Source organism: Mustela nivalis (assembly GCF_964662115.1).
Source record: "Mustela nivalis genome assembly, chromosome: 1".
In the NCBI taxonomy this organism is placed as follows: domain Eukaryota; kingdom Metazoa; phylum Chordata; class Mammalia; order Carnivora; family Mustelidae; genus Mustela; species Mustela nivalis.
In genome coordinates, this window is record NC_139020.1 from 122003657 (window position 1) to 122018692 (window position 15036).

Genomic DNA, 15036 nt, shown 5'->3' on the forward strand with positions numbered 1-15036 from the left:
TCTATTATAGAAATGTCATTCTATTATATGAAAATCAGGGGATATGATACTTTTAAGAAAAAGTATTTATGATAAACCTTTTTAAAGTTCTTGACTTTAAATAATTAAATGTAAATCATATGGTCAGTTTGAGGGAAAATTAACATTTAGGATTTTGATACATGCTTTGTCTTTTATAGATGTGTAAAAGGTAATTCTCACTCTCACTTTTAATCTATATGTAATACCTGAATTAAGAAAAATTAGGTTAGTTTGAAATGTTCATTCAGGTTGTTTAAAGGAATTTGACATTGTCAAAGAAAGTTTTGAGTTAAAATCTTTTTAAGTACTATCTTTGAACTTGTCATACTTTTTTGTATGTGATTTTTGGTTGGTTGTCTCTTCCCCTTTTCTTTCCTCTTCTTCCCTCCATACCCTCATTACTCTTCATGATGATTGTGGGGAAGAAAAAGTTTTCCCCTAGTAGTGAATAGCATGCCCTCCTTTGGAAGCAAGTTCTTTTTTTTTTAAAAAAAGGTTTAATTTAAATTCAGGTTAGTTAATATACAGTGTGATGTAAGTTTTAGGTGTACAATATAGTGATTCAACAGTTGCAAACAATACCCTGTGCTCATCACTACAAGTGTACTCTGTACTCTTTAATCCCTATCACCTATTTCACCCATTCCCCCAACCATACCTCCCTTCTGTAACCATCAGTTTGGAAGCACCTTCTTCTATTTATTTATTTATTTAGGTTTAAAGATTTTATTTACTTATTTGACAGACAGAGATCACAATTAGGCAGAGAGGCAGGCAGAGAGAGAGGAGGAAGCAGGCTCCCCACCGAGCAGAGAGCGGGATGTGTGGCACGATCCAAGGACCCTGAGATCATGACCTGAGCCGAAGGCAGAGGCTTTAACCCACTGAGCCACCCAGGCGCCCCGCAACTTCTTTTATGTAACTAATCTTGCTTGTTTTCACGTTAATTGATGAGTGGTATTGATTTGTGAGTACAATGAAATGTAAATAAAATTATTTTCCTAAACTTTCTCTTTAATGTTTTCCAAATAGCTGAACCCAATATGAAAATCAGGGGATATGATACTTTTAAGAAAAAGTATTTATGATAAACCTTTTTAAAGTTCTTGACTTCGGATAGCCTCTTAACTCTTTACCAAGCTTCTTCATCTGGGAGACATGAGAATTCTAAAACTGCATCATCCCTGAAGTAGAAAACAAAAAATCCCAAAATTATTTTAGGTATCCCAAGATTCAGAGGTATTAACCTGGTATACAGGTTCAGTACTTACCATTATAGTCATCAGTGACAAGTATGGATGTCTGTGGCTGCACCTGAAGCTGGATTAAGCATTCATGCACTCCATTCTTTTAATTGTAAAACATACATAACGTGAAGTTTACCATAAGAATAATTTTTAGGTGCATAATTCTGTATTAAATACATTCACAGTATTGCCCAACCATCAGCCTTATATAGAAACACAAACACTGTTTTCATTAAATAAAAAACTTTCTTCTCCAAGTCTCTGGTAATCCCTATTCTAGTTTCTGTCTCTAGGAATTTGTCTATTCCAGCTACCTCATAAAAGTGGAATCAAACAGTAGTTGTCCTTTTGTGTCTGACTTATCTTACCTACCATAGTATTTTCAAAGATCATCCATATTGTAATTTAAGTCCAAATTTCATTCTTTTTTAAGACTTAGTAAAATTCCACTGTTTGGAATTTTATGCCACATTTTGTTTTTCTGTTCATCTGTTGATGGATATTTTGATTGTATCAGTCTTTTGTCTATTGTGGACATTGGTGTACAGTTATCTGTTTGAGTCCCTGCTTTCAGTTTTTTGGGGTATATGTCTGGAAATGGAATTTTTATATCTTTTGGTAACTCTGTTTTAACTCTTTAAAGAACTGCCAGACTGTTTTCCACAGTTGCGTTATCCTTTTTCTTTCCCACCAGCAGTACTCAAGAGTTCTAGTTTCTCCACATCCTGGCCAACACTGGTTATTTTCTGTTTTTGTCGTTTGTTTTTTATAATAACTATTTTTATAGCTGTGAAATGGTATCTTATTGCAGTTTTTAGTTGTATTTCCCTGATCACTAATGATGTCGAGCATCTTTTCATGTTCTTAATGGCCATTTGTAGAATTTTCTATTTAGGACCATTGTACATTTTGTAATTCAATTGTTTGCTTCTTATTGTTGAGTCATAGGAGTTCTTCATATATCCTGGATATTAATCTCTTATCAGATACATAATTTGCAAATATGTTCTCCCATTCTTTGGGTTGCCTTTTTATTTGCAGTACTGTCCTTTGATGTATAAAATTTTTAAAATTTTTATGAAATCCAGTTTACCTATTCTTTCTTTTTTTTTTAAAGATTTTATTTATTTATTTGACAGAGAGAAATCACAAGTAGGCAGAGAGGCAGGCAGAGAGAGAGGAGGAAGCAGGCTCCCTGAAGAGCAGAGAGCCTGATGTGGGGCTCCATCCCAGGACCCTGGGATCATGACCCGAGCCGAAGGTAGAGGCTTTAACCCACTGAGCCACCCAGGCGCCCCACCTATTCTTTTGAATATAGCTGAATCTGAAGATTAGCTATGATTTTTACTAGGGTCTTTTTTTTTTTTTTTTAAAGATTTTATTTATTTGTCAGAGAGAGAGAGGGGGAGCGAGAGCGAGCACAGGCAGACAGAATGGCAGGCAGAGGCAGAGGGAGAAGCAGGCTTCCTGCTGAGCAAGGAGCCCGACATGGGACTCCATCCCAGGACTCTGGGATCATGACCCGAGCCGAAGGCAGCTGCTTAACCAACTGAGCCACCCAGGCATCCCTTACTAGGGTCTATTATCTCAGCTTTTGGTTTTTATACTGGCTGCAATTACAAATTTGTAATCCACCTTGCCATTTGTATGGTGACCTTCTTTTATATGATTTCATTCAGGAAGCTTGGGGGAAAATGACAAGAGATTGATTCTGCTTCTTCTGACAGGGCACTGTTAATTAATGATGATAATCCTGGTCAATAGAAAAGAATCCAGGAAAAATAATATTTTGTAAGGGAGGATGGTGCATACTTTGAATTTTCTGTTTTTTTGTTTTGTTTTGTTTCTCATTAAACTTTTGTTTTAATGGGTCTCAAAATTCTGTGACAGATTTTTGGTCAAGTTGTTTCCATTAAAAAGTACTGATTTTAAAAACTAATAATTTAAAACTGCCACACACACACAAAAAAACAAATGGTCCACAAAACATTCTCCTTTCCTTCTGAAGGTTTTATGATGCATTGTTATCATTAACCAGTCTTTTACTATTAAACTTAAATGGCCAATTGACACAAACAGTTTTGAGACCGTTCTTCCACCACTGATTAAGACTGGGGTGGCAGGTATTGGGGATAATATTCATTTAGCCTTCTGAGCTTTCTGGGCAGACTTGGTGACCTTGCCAGCTCCAGCTGCCTTCTTGTCCACTGCTTTGATGACACCCACAGCAACCATCTGTCTCGTGTCACGAACAGCAAAACGGCCCAGAGGAGGATCGTCAGAGAAGCTCTCAACACACATAGGCTTGCCAGGAACCATATCAACAATGGTAGCGTCACCAGATTTCAAGAACTTGGGACCATCTTCCAGCTTTTTTCCAGAATGACGATCTATCTTCTCCTTCAGCTCAGCAAACTTGCAAGCAGTGTGAGCTGTGTGACAATCCAGCACAGGTGCATATCCAGCACTAATTTGGCCTGGATGGTTCAGGATAATCACCTGAGCTGTGAAGCCAGCTGCTTCCATTGGTGGGTCATTTTTGCTGTCACCAGCCACGTTGCCACGACGAACATCTTTGACAGATACGTTCTTGACATTGAAGCCCACATTGTCCCCAGGAAGAGCCTCACTCAAAGCTTCATGGTGCATTTCAACAGACTTGACTTCAGTTGTAACATTGACTGGAGCAAAAGTGACCACCATGCCAGGCTTAAGAACACCAGTCTCCACTCCGCCCACAGGGACAGTACCAATACCACCAATTTTGTAGACGTCCTGGAGAGGCAGACGCAAGGGCTTGTCAGTTGGACGAGTTGGTGGCAGAATGCAATCCAGAGCTTCAAGCAGTGTGGTTCCACTGGCATTCCCATCTTTACGGGTGACTTTCCATCCCTTGAACCAAGGCATATTAGCACTTTGCTCCAGCATGTTGTCACCATTCCAACCAGAAATTGGCACAAATGCTACTGTGTCAGGGTTGTAGCCAATTTTCTTAATGTAGGTGCTGACTTCCTTAACGATTTCCTCGTGTCTCTTCTGGCTGTAGGGTGCCTCAGTGGAATCCATTTTGTTAACACCAACAATTAGTTGTTTTACACCCACTGTGTAAGCCAGAAGGGCATGCTCACAGGTCTGCCTGTTCTTGGAGATACCTGCTTCAAATTCATCAACACCAGCAGCAACAATCAGGACATTACAGTCAGCCTGGAATGTGCCTGTAATCATGTTTTTGATAAAGTCTCTGTCTCTTGGAGCATCAATGATGGTCACATAATACTTGCTGGTCTTGTATTTCCACAGGGAGATATCAATGGTGATACCATGTTCACGTTCAGCTTTCAGTTTATCCAAGACCCAGGCGTACTTGAAGGAGCCTTTTCCCATCTCAGCAGCCTCCTTCTCGAATTTTTTGATAGTTCTTTTGTCGATCCCACCACATTTGTAGATCAGATGACCAGTAGTGGTAGACTTGCCCGAATCTACGTGTCCAATGACAACAATGTTGATATGAGTCTTTTCCTTCCCCATTCTGGTTTAGGTTGAGCGGTGGTTTTCACGACACCTGTGTTCTGGTGGCAGACCTGTTGCAAAAAAGCTTTTTTTTCTAATTAGAAGTTACTTATGTTCATAAGAATGGTAAATATGAGGGCGCATTGGTGGCTCAGTCGTTAAGCGCCTGCCTTCTGCTCAGGTCATGATCCCAGCGTCCTGGAATCCAGCCCCACATTGGGCTCCCTGCTTGGCTAGAAGCCTGCTTCTCCCTCTCCCACTCCCCCTCCTTATATTTCCTCTCTCACGGTCTGTCTATGTGAAGTAAATAAATAAAATCTTTAAAAAAAAAAAAAAGGTAAATATGAACATCTTCATAGATAATCACTTTTTAAAAAAATTGAAGTAGAGTTGACATACGATATTATATTACTTTCAGGTTTACAAACTATGATTCAGCAGTTACATACATTATGAAATGTTTACCATGATATGTATAGTTACTGTCTATCACCACACCAAGTTATTCCAATATTATTGACTGTATTCTCACTGCTGTACTTTACATCTCCATGATTTATATATTTCATAACCGGTATTTTGATATTTTAATCCCCTTCATCTATTACACCTTTCCCCCCACCAGTTTGTTCTTTGTATTTATTAGTTTTTGTTTTTATTTTTGCTTTTTAGATTCTACATATAAGTGAGATCATGTGATATTTGTCTTTTTCTGACTTATTGACTTAGCATAAGGCTAGGTTTTTATATATACTTATTTTTCTTTGATATAAATGGCATTGTTTTCTTTCTTTGCTAGTATATGGAAACAACAGGTTTTTGTATATTAATTTTGTATTCTGCAACTTTGTGGAATCATTAGGGTTTTTTTTTATATATAGTATCATGTCTTATGCAAATAGTGACAATTTTACTTCTTCTTTAACAATTTGGATACTTTTTCTTTTTGTCTCATTGCTGTGACTGGGTCTTCTAATACAGTATGTTGAATAAAGGTGGTGAGAGTAGACATTTTTGTCTTGTTCCTGATCTTAGAGCAATAGCTTTCAGCTTTTCACCATAAGTATGATGTTAGCCATGGGTTTATCATATATGGCTTTATTATGTTGAAGTATATTTTCTCTGTTCCCACGTTTTTGAGAGTTTTTATGATGAACAAATTTGGAATTTGTCAAATGCTGTTTTGGCGTCTTCTGAGATGATTAGATGATTTTATCTTTCAGTTTGGTATATCATTTTGATTGATTTATGGATGATGAGCCATCTTTGCATCTCTGGAATATTTCCTACCTGATTGTGGTGAATGAACCTTTTAATGTCTTGTTGAATTTGCATTGCTAATATTTTGTTGAAGATTTTTACACCTGTGTTCATTGGGGATACTAGTATGTTTGTTTGTTTGTTTGTTTGTTTTTGGTAGTGTTTGTTTGATTTTGGTATCAGAGTAATGCTGGCCTTGTAGAATGAATTTGGAAGCATTCCTTTTTCCTTTTTTTGGATGAGTTAAAAAAGAATTGAGGGGTGCCTAGATGGCTCAGTTGGTTAAGTTTCTGACTTTTTTTTTTTGTTTTTAAAGATTTTATTTATTTATTCAACAGACAGAGATCACAAATAGGCAGAAAGGTAGGCAGAGAGAGAGGGAAGCAGGATCCCTGCCGAGCAGAGAGCCTGATGCGGGGCTCGATCCCAGGACCCGGAGACCACGACCTGAGCCGAAGGCAGAGGCCCAACCCACTGAGCCACCCAGGTGCCCCTCCGACTCTTTTTTTTTTTTTTTTTAAGATTTTATTTATTTGATTTGATTTATAGATTTTATTTTATTTGAAAGACAGAGATCACAAGTAGGTAGAGAAGCAGGCAGAGAGAGAGAGGAAGAAGCAAGCTCCCTGCTGAACAGAGAGCCTGATATGGGGCTCGATCCCAGGACCCTGGGATCATGACCTGAGCAGAAGGCAGAGGCTTTAACCCACTGAGCCACCCAGGCTCCCCTAAGTTTCTGACTCTTAATTTGGCCTCAGTTCATGATCTCAGGGTTGTGCAGTTGGGCCCATGCTCAATGCAGAGTCTGCTTGAGATTCTCTCCCTCTGCCTGTTCTTCTTTCCTCACTTCCATGCTTGTAGCACACGCTTTCTCTATCAAATACATAAATAAAAGAAATCTTTAGAAAAAAAGAAAATGATTGATATTCATTTCTTTTTTTCTCCCCAACTAGAGAGGGAGAGCAGGGTGGGCAGAGGGGAAGAAAGAGAATCTTAAGCAGGCTCTATGCCCAGCAAGGAGCCTTTGGCCGGGCTCTATCTCAGGACCCTGAGATCATGACCCTAGCCAAAATCAGGAGTTGGATGCTTAACTGAAAGAGCCATTCAGGCACCCTGATACCTGATACCTCATTCTTCTTTGAATGTTTGGTGGAATTCAGCAATGCAGCCATCTGGTTCTAGACTTTTTTTATTTTTTAAGATTTTATTTATTTATCTGACACACACAGAGTGAGAGAACACCAGTGGAGGAACGGCAGGGGGGAGAGGGAGAAGCAGGCTCCCTGCTGAGCAGGGAGCCTTATGGGGTGCTTATGGGAGGTGGGGTGGGGGTGGGGGAGTGGCTACTCTTGACCTAAGCTGAAGGCCAACGTTTACTTGACTTAGCCACCCACCGGCCCCTAGACATTTTTTTTTGGTGCAAGTTTTTTAAAATTACTGATTCAATTTCATTACTGGTTATCACTCTATTTAGAGTATCTGCTTTTTTTCTGATTAAGCCTTAGAAGATTGTATGTTTCTAGGAGTTTTATCTGTTTCTTTTGGTTTTCCAGTTTGTTGCCATATAATTTTTTATAGTAGTCTCTTAAAAATCTTTTGTATTTCTATGGTGTCAGTTGTAACTTCTCTTTCATTTCTGATTTTGAGTCTTCTCTCTTAAGAAGTCTTGCAGATTCTCACTTAATTTTGTTTATGTAAATGCATTTTTTGTGCATTGTACTAATACTTACAAATATGGGTTAATACTATATGTGTTCCCTTGTAAGTTGGTATTTTATTTATTTTTTCTAAATTATTTTCATTAACATTTAATGTGTTATTTGTGCCAGAGGTGCAGGTCTTTGAATCATCAGTCCTACACATTTCACAGCACTCACCATAGCCCATACTCCCCAATGTCCATAACCCAACCACCCTATCCATACCCCTTCACCCCCAAGAAACTCTCAGTTTGTTTTGTGAGATTAAGTCTCCTATGGTTTGTCTCCCTCCTGATCCCATCTTGTAAGTTGGTATTTAAAAACAAACAAACAAACAAACAAACAAAAACCTTAATATATCTTGGACAACTTTCCATGTTACTGTGTATTTTTATTTTAGTTTTATAGATTTGTAATATTTTATAGTTGATTTAGCCAGTCCTTCATTGCTAAACATTTGGCTTGTTCCTATTTTTTTGAGTTTTATAGAGAGTGCTACAGTGAGTATCCTTGTAGATGTATCTTTGTACACTTGAACAAGTTTTTCTGTTCCAGAAAGTGTCTTATTTTTTTCCTGCAGATGTTATGGAAGCAAGTTCACAATTACCCAATGTTTAACCTCCTTATGGAAATTGACTCCTATATGTTTGCATGTGTGAATCAAACTGCTGTATATGAGGAGCTTGAAGATGAAACAAGAAGACTCTGTGATGTCAGACCTTTTCTTCCAGTTCTCAAATTAGTGACAAGAAGTTGTGACCCAGGGGAAAAATTAGACTCAAAAATTGGAGTCCTTATAGGAAAAGGTAACTTAAAAACTTACTGGTATGAATTCTTTACATATTTATGGTTTATGTATCAACATGTAAGTATGATCAAAGACGTTGCTTTGTAGAGTGTGGCTCAAAGACCAATACTTACTTGTAAATTTATAACTAGTCTGAGATAAGGTGCATGTAACAATTGAGAGTAAATGTTTATAAATTCCTGTAGCAATGTGATAACCCCTGGGACACTATGGTAATATGTTTTGTGTATCTTTTTTAGCAACTTATTTTTATTAGCCAGAGTATATGTCCTTTTTGGCAGATTGGAAAGGAAAAAGTTCTCCCTTTGTCTCAGATAGTTTGAGAAGCCCTTTTCTAAGAGATACATCCTCCATTTCTTTTGAACTTCCTCTACACTATAAACTATACACTATACACAATACACACAACTTCCTCTAAACTATACACACTATTTATATAAAATTTTGTATATCAAGACTTTAAGCTAATTGAAAAGTTTCTGTCAATAACCCATATTACTGACAAATTTTACTCCTTAACTAAAATTATCTTTAAGTAGAGATACTTTTGTAGGGAGTCAGGATATGTTATGTCTACGTTATTCTTTGCAAATTAATTCCAGGGAGAATCATGAGTAACAAAATGTGGTAGAGTATCTTTTGCTATAATAATGTTAGGTATCACATGGGCCAATGGTATATCAATATCCTGCTTTAGACATGATAACTAGAATCAAGTACTGTGAAAGGTTTACTGCAGAGGAGGCTTGAAGTTTATTTTGCAGTAGCAGTTTTGTGTTGTTGTTTTCAGTTTTATTTTTTAAGAGACTTGAAATTGAACTAAAAAACCAATCTGCCCACTGGAGGCTTTTGGATTTGGATTAGCCTCTTGTATTGACTAAATTCACTCTTAAAAGATAATATGGTACTATCCCATTTAATATTATAAGTGTCTTCAAGATAACCTAGTATCATCCTTTCTAAGAACCATGTCCTAAAGATTGCATTCTTTGATCTTGACCTATAGTGATTCAGACTAACTAATGATTACAAGTGTAGGGCTACATTCTTCCCTCTGAGTGCTTAGAAGAAGAACAGAACTTCGTTGAATTACTGAATGACAGCCTATACGTATTTCTTTCTCTTTTTTCTATGTATTTCTTTCTCTTTTCTTTCTTTCTTTTTCCTTTACTTTTTTTTTTTTTCAAGTAGGCTCCATGCTGGGCCTATGAGTACCAGGCTTGAATTCAACAACACTGAGATCAAGATCTGAGCAGAGATCAAGAGTCAGATTGCTCACTGACTGGGCCAACCAAGTACCCAGACAGTATAGTACTTAAAAAGGTTTGATTACTTCAGAGGAGAGCTAGTTCAGTTTAGGAAATAATTTTTTGTTTCTTCAATAAGTTTGTAATTATTTACCATATAGGATTCATCCACCCACCCGACCATCCATCACTCCTTCCTTCCTTCCTTACTCCCCATCCCCCGCCTCTTATTTTTTTATTTTTAAGTAATCTCCACACCCTGTGTGGGGCTTGAACTCACAACTCTGAGATCAAGAGTCACATGCTCCACTGACTGAGCCATCCAGGAGACCCCACAATTTTCTTATATATTAATGGCCTCATTAGAAAGCACTCCTTTCCATTTGCTAGGGCTCCAAAGATTTTTTCATAAACTTTAAATTCTCCATTACAAAAAGTCTCCTTTGTTTGAATTGAAGAATATATGGGAAAGTAAAAAATAATAAAATGACTTACAGTGTTATTGAAGACAAGAATATCCACTGATAATATTGAGATATAGTTCTTTCCAAGTGGCTTTTTGTGTATGTGTCTGTGTGTATGAAATATATAGCTTTTAGGTTTCCCTGCTGATGGAAGGAAGTAGACCAGAACCATAATGATTGTTAAGGATTAAATATTTGATAACCCAAATGATTAGCATCACAGAGAGAGCTAACTTTTGTCAAGATATAGATATCTTTCTGAGTTGTATCATGTTTTCAAAATTTAGATTACTACACTATCTTCTAGTTGAGATCTTCAAAAAATATGGGCTCATTAGCCACTGTTATTTCTACACGAGCGTGGCAGATTTAGCAAATAAAAATATACTAGATGCAAATATTACATGGGATATACTCAATGATGAAAATCATTCATGGTTTATCTAATTCAAGTAGAATTGGGCATGCTGTTTTTTTGCCTTTGTTTTTATTTGGCAACCCTGACTTTACCTTGCCACAGTGCAGGGGTCATACGTATGTAATATATAAATTGAATTTTTCTTTCTATAAGCAGTGTGACCATATTTTGTTCTGTATCATAGGTTTATTATATGAAAACTTTTAATGAAGTGTGCCCTGCAGTTTGAGTGATCAAGATGCAAACTCTGTTTTATATTAAACTGAACAGCTTATGGGTTACCTGGGTGGCTCAGTTGGTTAAGCATCTGCCTTCAGCTCAAGTCATGATACCAGGGTTCTGGGGTCAAACTCCATGTTGGTTCCGTGCTTGGTGGGGAGCCTGCTTCTCCCTCTCCCACTGCCCTCTCCATGCTTGTGCTTGCTCTCTCTCTCTGTCAAATAAATAAATAAATAAAATCTTAAAAGAAATAAAATGAACACTTTATAAATGCTTAACAATAAATTGTACTTGAGATTTTCAGCATATCTAGAAAACCTGATGTTAATGATCGTATACACAGATTCAGGTGTTAATGTGCATTTAGGAAGTTGAGTAAGTCTGTTTTAATATTTTGGAGTGAATTTTCACTTTAAGTACCTAAGAACTCTGTTTTCGCAGTTGCTAATTTGTATGTGATGACTATAACTGGGGCTTGGTGAGGTCATGCCTCCTGGTAAAACAATAAACAATTATTTCAGTTTAACTTCAGGAACGAGTTTTCTGCCTTCTCCTCCCCAAAGAAAACAATGGAACCTTTACAGATGTTATTGCCCTGGTGGGTCTAAAAATACCTTTTCCTGCATGATGATTTATCTCATTTTATTTTCTAATGTTTATTATAAATAATTATTTACAGAATTTCTATTTGTCTTCTGATTATGTTCTGTAGTGAAGGTCACCCCTTCAAATGCCCATTAAATCTTGATCAGAGGATTTTGTCAGCATCCTGAAAAAAATATTTTGAAAACTCCCTTATTTTTTCCCTGACCTATCTTAAGTTGTGATATATTTTAAAGTGACTGCAGGATTTTAACAATATCTTTAATGTGAAGAAAATATTCAGCAATACCTTTTTTCTTTTAAGATTTTATTTATGTGGTAGAGAGAGAGTGAGCACGCGTGTGTTGCACTATCAAGGGAAGTGACGGGCAAAGGAAGCAGGCTCCCTCTTGGGAGCCAGACATGGGGCTCAATCCCAGATCCCAGGACCCCGGGATCATGACCTGAGCCAAAGGCAGATAGGAAACCAACTGAGCCACCCAGGTGCCCCCACTCAGTGCTTTTTTTATGTGAAAAAATTACATTTGGGACACCTGGGTGCTCAGTCGGTTAAACATCTCACTATTGATCTCAGCTCAGGTCTTGATCTCAGGGTTGTGAGTTCAAGCCCTGAATTGGACTCCATGCCGGGTAGGATGCCTATTTTATTTTATTTTATTTTTTATTTTTTTAAAGATTATTTATTTATTTATTTATTTGACAGAGAGAGAGAGAGAGAGAGAGAGATCACAAGTAGGCAGAGAGGCAGGCAGAGAGAGAGAGAGAGAGGAGGAAGCAGGCTCCCTGCTGAGCAGAGAGCCCGATTCGGGACCCGATCCCAGAATCCTGAGATCATGACCTGAGCTGAAGGCAGCGGCTCCACCCACTGAGCCACCCAGGCGCCCCTAGAATGCCTATTTTTAAAAAAAATTATACTTGACTGTAAATGATAAAATATTCTTATCTTGAAATTTAAGGCTTGCTATCAAATTTTCTTACCAGAAGACATGTAGAAATTAAGTTTAAAATTAAATTACTTACCTAATTGTTACATTTATTTATATTTAAAGTAATCTCTATATCCATTCTGGGGCTTGAACTCACAACCTGGAGATTAAGAGTTGCATGCTCTTCCGACTGAACTAACTAGGCACCCCGCTAATTTCTTATTTTTTGGCAAAGTGTCTACTTATTAAAAGATTTTATTTATTTATTTATTTGAGAGACAGAGATCACAAGCAGGCAGAGAGACAAGCAGAGAGAGAGGGGGAAACAGGCTCCCCGTGGAGCAAAGAGCTCGATGCGGGGCTCGACCCCGGGACCCTGGGACCATGACCCGAGCTGAAGTCAGAGGCTTTAACCCACTGAGCTACCCAGGTGCCCCAAAGTGTCTATTTTTAAGAACTCTTTGTAGTGGTTTCTAAATTCAAGTTTTATTTTTCATTTATTTTTTAAAAGCAGATTCTCAGATTGGAATTCAGTGAGTCTGTGATGAATTAAAGAAATCTATACTCTTCAGCTGGTTCTAACAGTTATGTGAGCAGAGTTCCTTATTTACAATATATTGAAAAAATTACCAAAGTAGTAGCAATTGCAGTTCAACAGTAGCAGTGAGCTTGGGTCTTTGCTTGGAGCTGACAATGCTGTGGAAAATGTGGATCAGTGAATAGACAATTAGAATACAGTGTGTAAACTGCTATAAGTCAAAGAGGTAAAATCAGCTGAATGAGAGAGGGTTGGCCTTATAGAAGACACACAACTAAACTGAGCCTTCAGTGCTGATGAGGAGTTGAGCCAGGTAAGCAGGAATTAGAAGGATAATTGAATGGGAAGGGCACGTATGAAGAATGGCCTATTCACGGAATAAAAGTAATTGATTATGGTTTGTGTAAAGGGATAGCTAGGACAAATAGGAAGATGAGAGAGGCAACCAGCTTCAGAGTATGTGGAGCCATTCAGGTCATATGAAAAATTAGAGACTGATTCCTAAAAGCAATTGGGAAGTATCAAAAGGATTTAAATGGTGGAGTAATATGATCAGATTATATTTATAAAGATGATTCACATTGTAAAATAGAGAATGAATCAGATTAAGACTGGGAATAGAGAAGTTAGTGAAAACTGATGTGGTAACCTAAGGGAGGGTTGGTGATGGCTAGGGTTAAATTAATGACTGCAGGAACTAGAAGAGTAGACAGAGTTGAGGAACATTTAGAAAGTGGATTAGATTAGACATGACTTTTAGTAGATAAAGGGAGATAAAGAGTTTGGTTTTTGTTAGATGTATTAGGTACTCATTTTTCTTTTCTTACCTGTAATACCTATGTTTGTGGGTAGAAGTAGTTTCAGTGGTGCTGGGGAAAAATCTCCAAAGTGCCTCAGCTAGTTTGTCTTAAGTTACACTTCCTTCATAGCTGATTTAGTGTGTATTTCCATTCCAGATCTAAAACTCTCCAGGAAGTCACAGTGTACCCTCAGGATTTTAACTTTGCTGCATTATGCAACTTAAACATTTTTATTTTTCTGTATTTAATGCCACAATTGATTCTAATATTTATTTAGTAAAGTTTTTATTTGGGGGGGAGGGGCAGAGCAAGATGGAGAAAGAGTTTTTATTTTCCTTTAAAGTTTTTTTTTTTTAAAAGATTTTATTTATTTATTTGAGAAAGAGAAGCATGAGAGGGGAGAAGGTCAGAGGGAGAAGCAGACTCCCTGCAGAGCTGGGAGCCCGATGTGGGACCCGATCCCAGGATTCCAAGATCATGACCTGAGCCGAAGGCAGTGGCCTAACCCACTGAGCCACCCAGGCATCCTTCTTTAAAGGTGTTTTAATTCATTTGGGATAGAGAGAGAGGGAGAGAGAGAACAAGCACAAGCTAGGGGAGAGGCAGAGGGAGAAAGAGAAGCAGACTCCCCACTGAACTGGGAGCTGACATAGGGCTCAGTCCCAGGACCTGGGGATCATGACCCAAGCCGAAGGCAGATACTTAACCATCTGAGCTACCCAGGCACCCCAGGGAGAAAGAGTCTTGAGCAGACTCTGTGCTGAGTACAGAGACAGACGTAGGGCTTGATCCCACGACCCTGAGATCATGACCTCAGCCAAAACCAAGCATTGGATGCTTGGCCGACTGAGCCCCCCAGGAACACCTAAACAGCACTTTAGAAGAATGAGATAGAGCTGACACTGAAAAGTCTCCTCAATACATGCACAGGATTGATGTAATTTGGGGCTGTTGCTGGGATTTAGAGCCCACAGCCAAGAAAGAATTCTTGAGACATCTTCAGTGCAAAAAGGTGGTTTTATTAAAGAATGGGGACAGGACGTTTGGGCAGAAAGAGCTGTACTGGGGTCATGAGGTGTGGCCAGTCTGAATAATCTTTAAATTAAAGTGTTTGCCAATCTCACCATTAATTTTTTTTTTAATATTTCATTTATTTATTTGTCAGGGAGAGGGAGAGAGAGAGAGAGCACACAAGCAGGCAGAGAGGCTGGCAGAGGCAGAGAGAGAAGCAGGCTCCCTGCCGAGCAAGGAGCCCATGTGGGACTGGATCCCAGG

The 15036-nt window shown here is 38.2% G+C and overlaps 1 protein-coding gene and 1 pseudogene across 5 annotated transcripts in view; one reads left to right on the top strand and one right to left on the bottom strand.

Moving 5' to 3' along the window:
• PIK3CB (phosphatidylinositol-4,5-bisphosphate 3-kinase catalytic subunit beta) overlaps positions 1 to 15036 on the top strand; it is a 203417-nt gene that overhangs the window by 79813 nt on the left and 108568 nt on the right. For all 4 annotated transcript variants that reach the window (XM_082690404.1, XM_082690405.1, XM_082690406.1 and 1 more), the window contains one exon: positions 8319 to 8544. In XM_082690404.1, the coding sequence (XP_082546530.1) occupies positions 8319 to 8544 (226 nt within the window). The remainder of the gene's footprint in view (positions 1 to 8318; positions 8545 to 15036) is intronic.
• Positions 3355 to 4844, bottom strand: LOC309844224 (elongation factor 1-alpha 1 pseudogene; annotated as a pseudogene). Its single transcript has one exon. The product of its transcript is annotated as an elongation factor 1-alpha 1 pseudogene (transcript).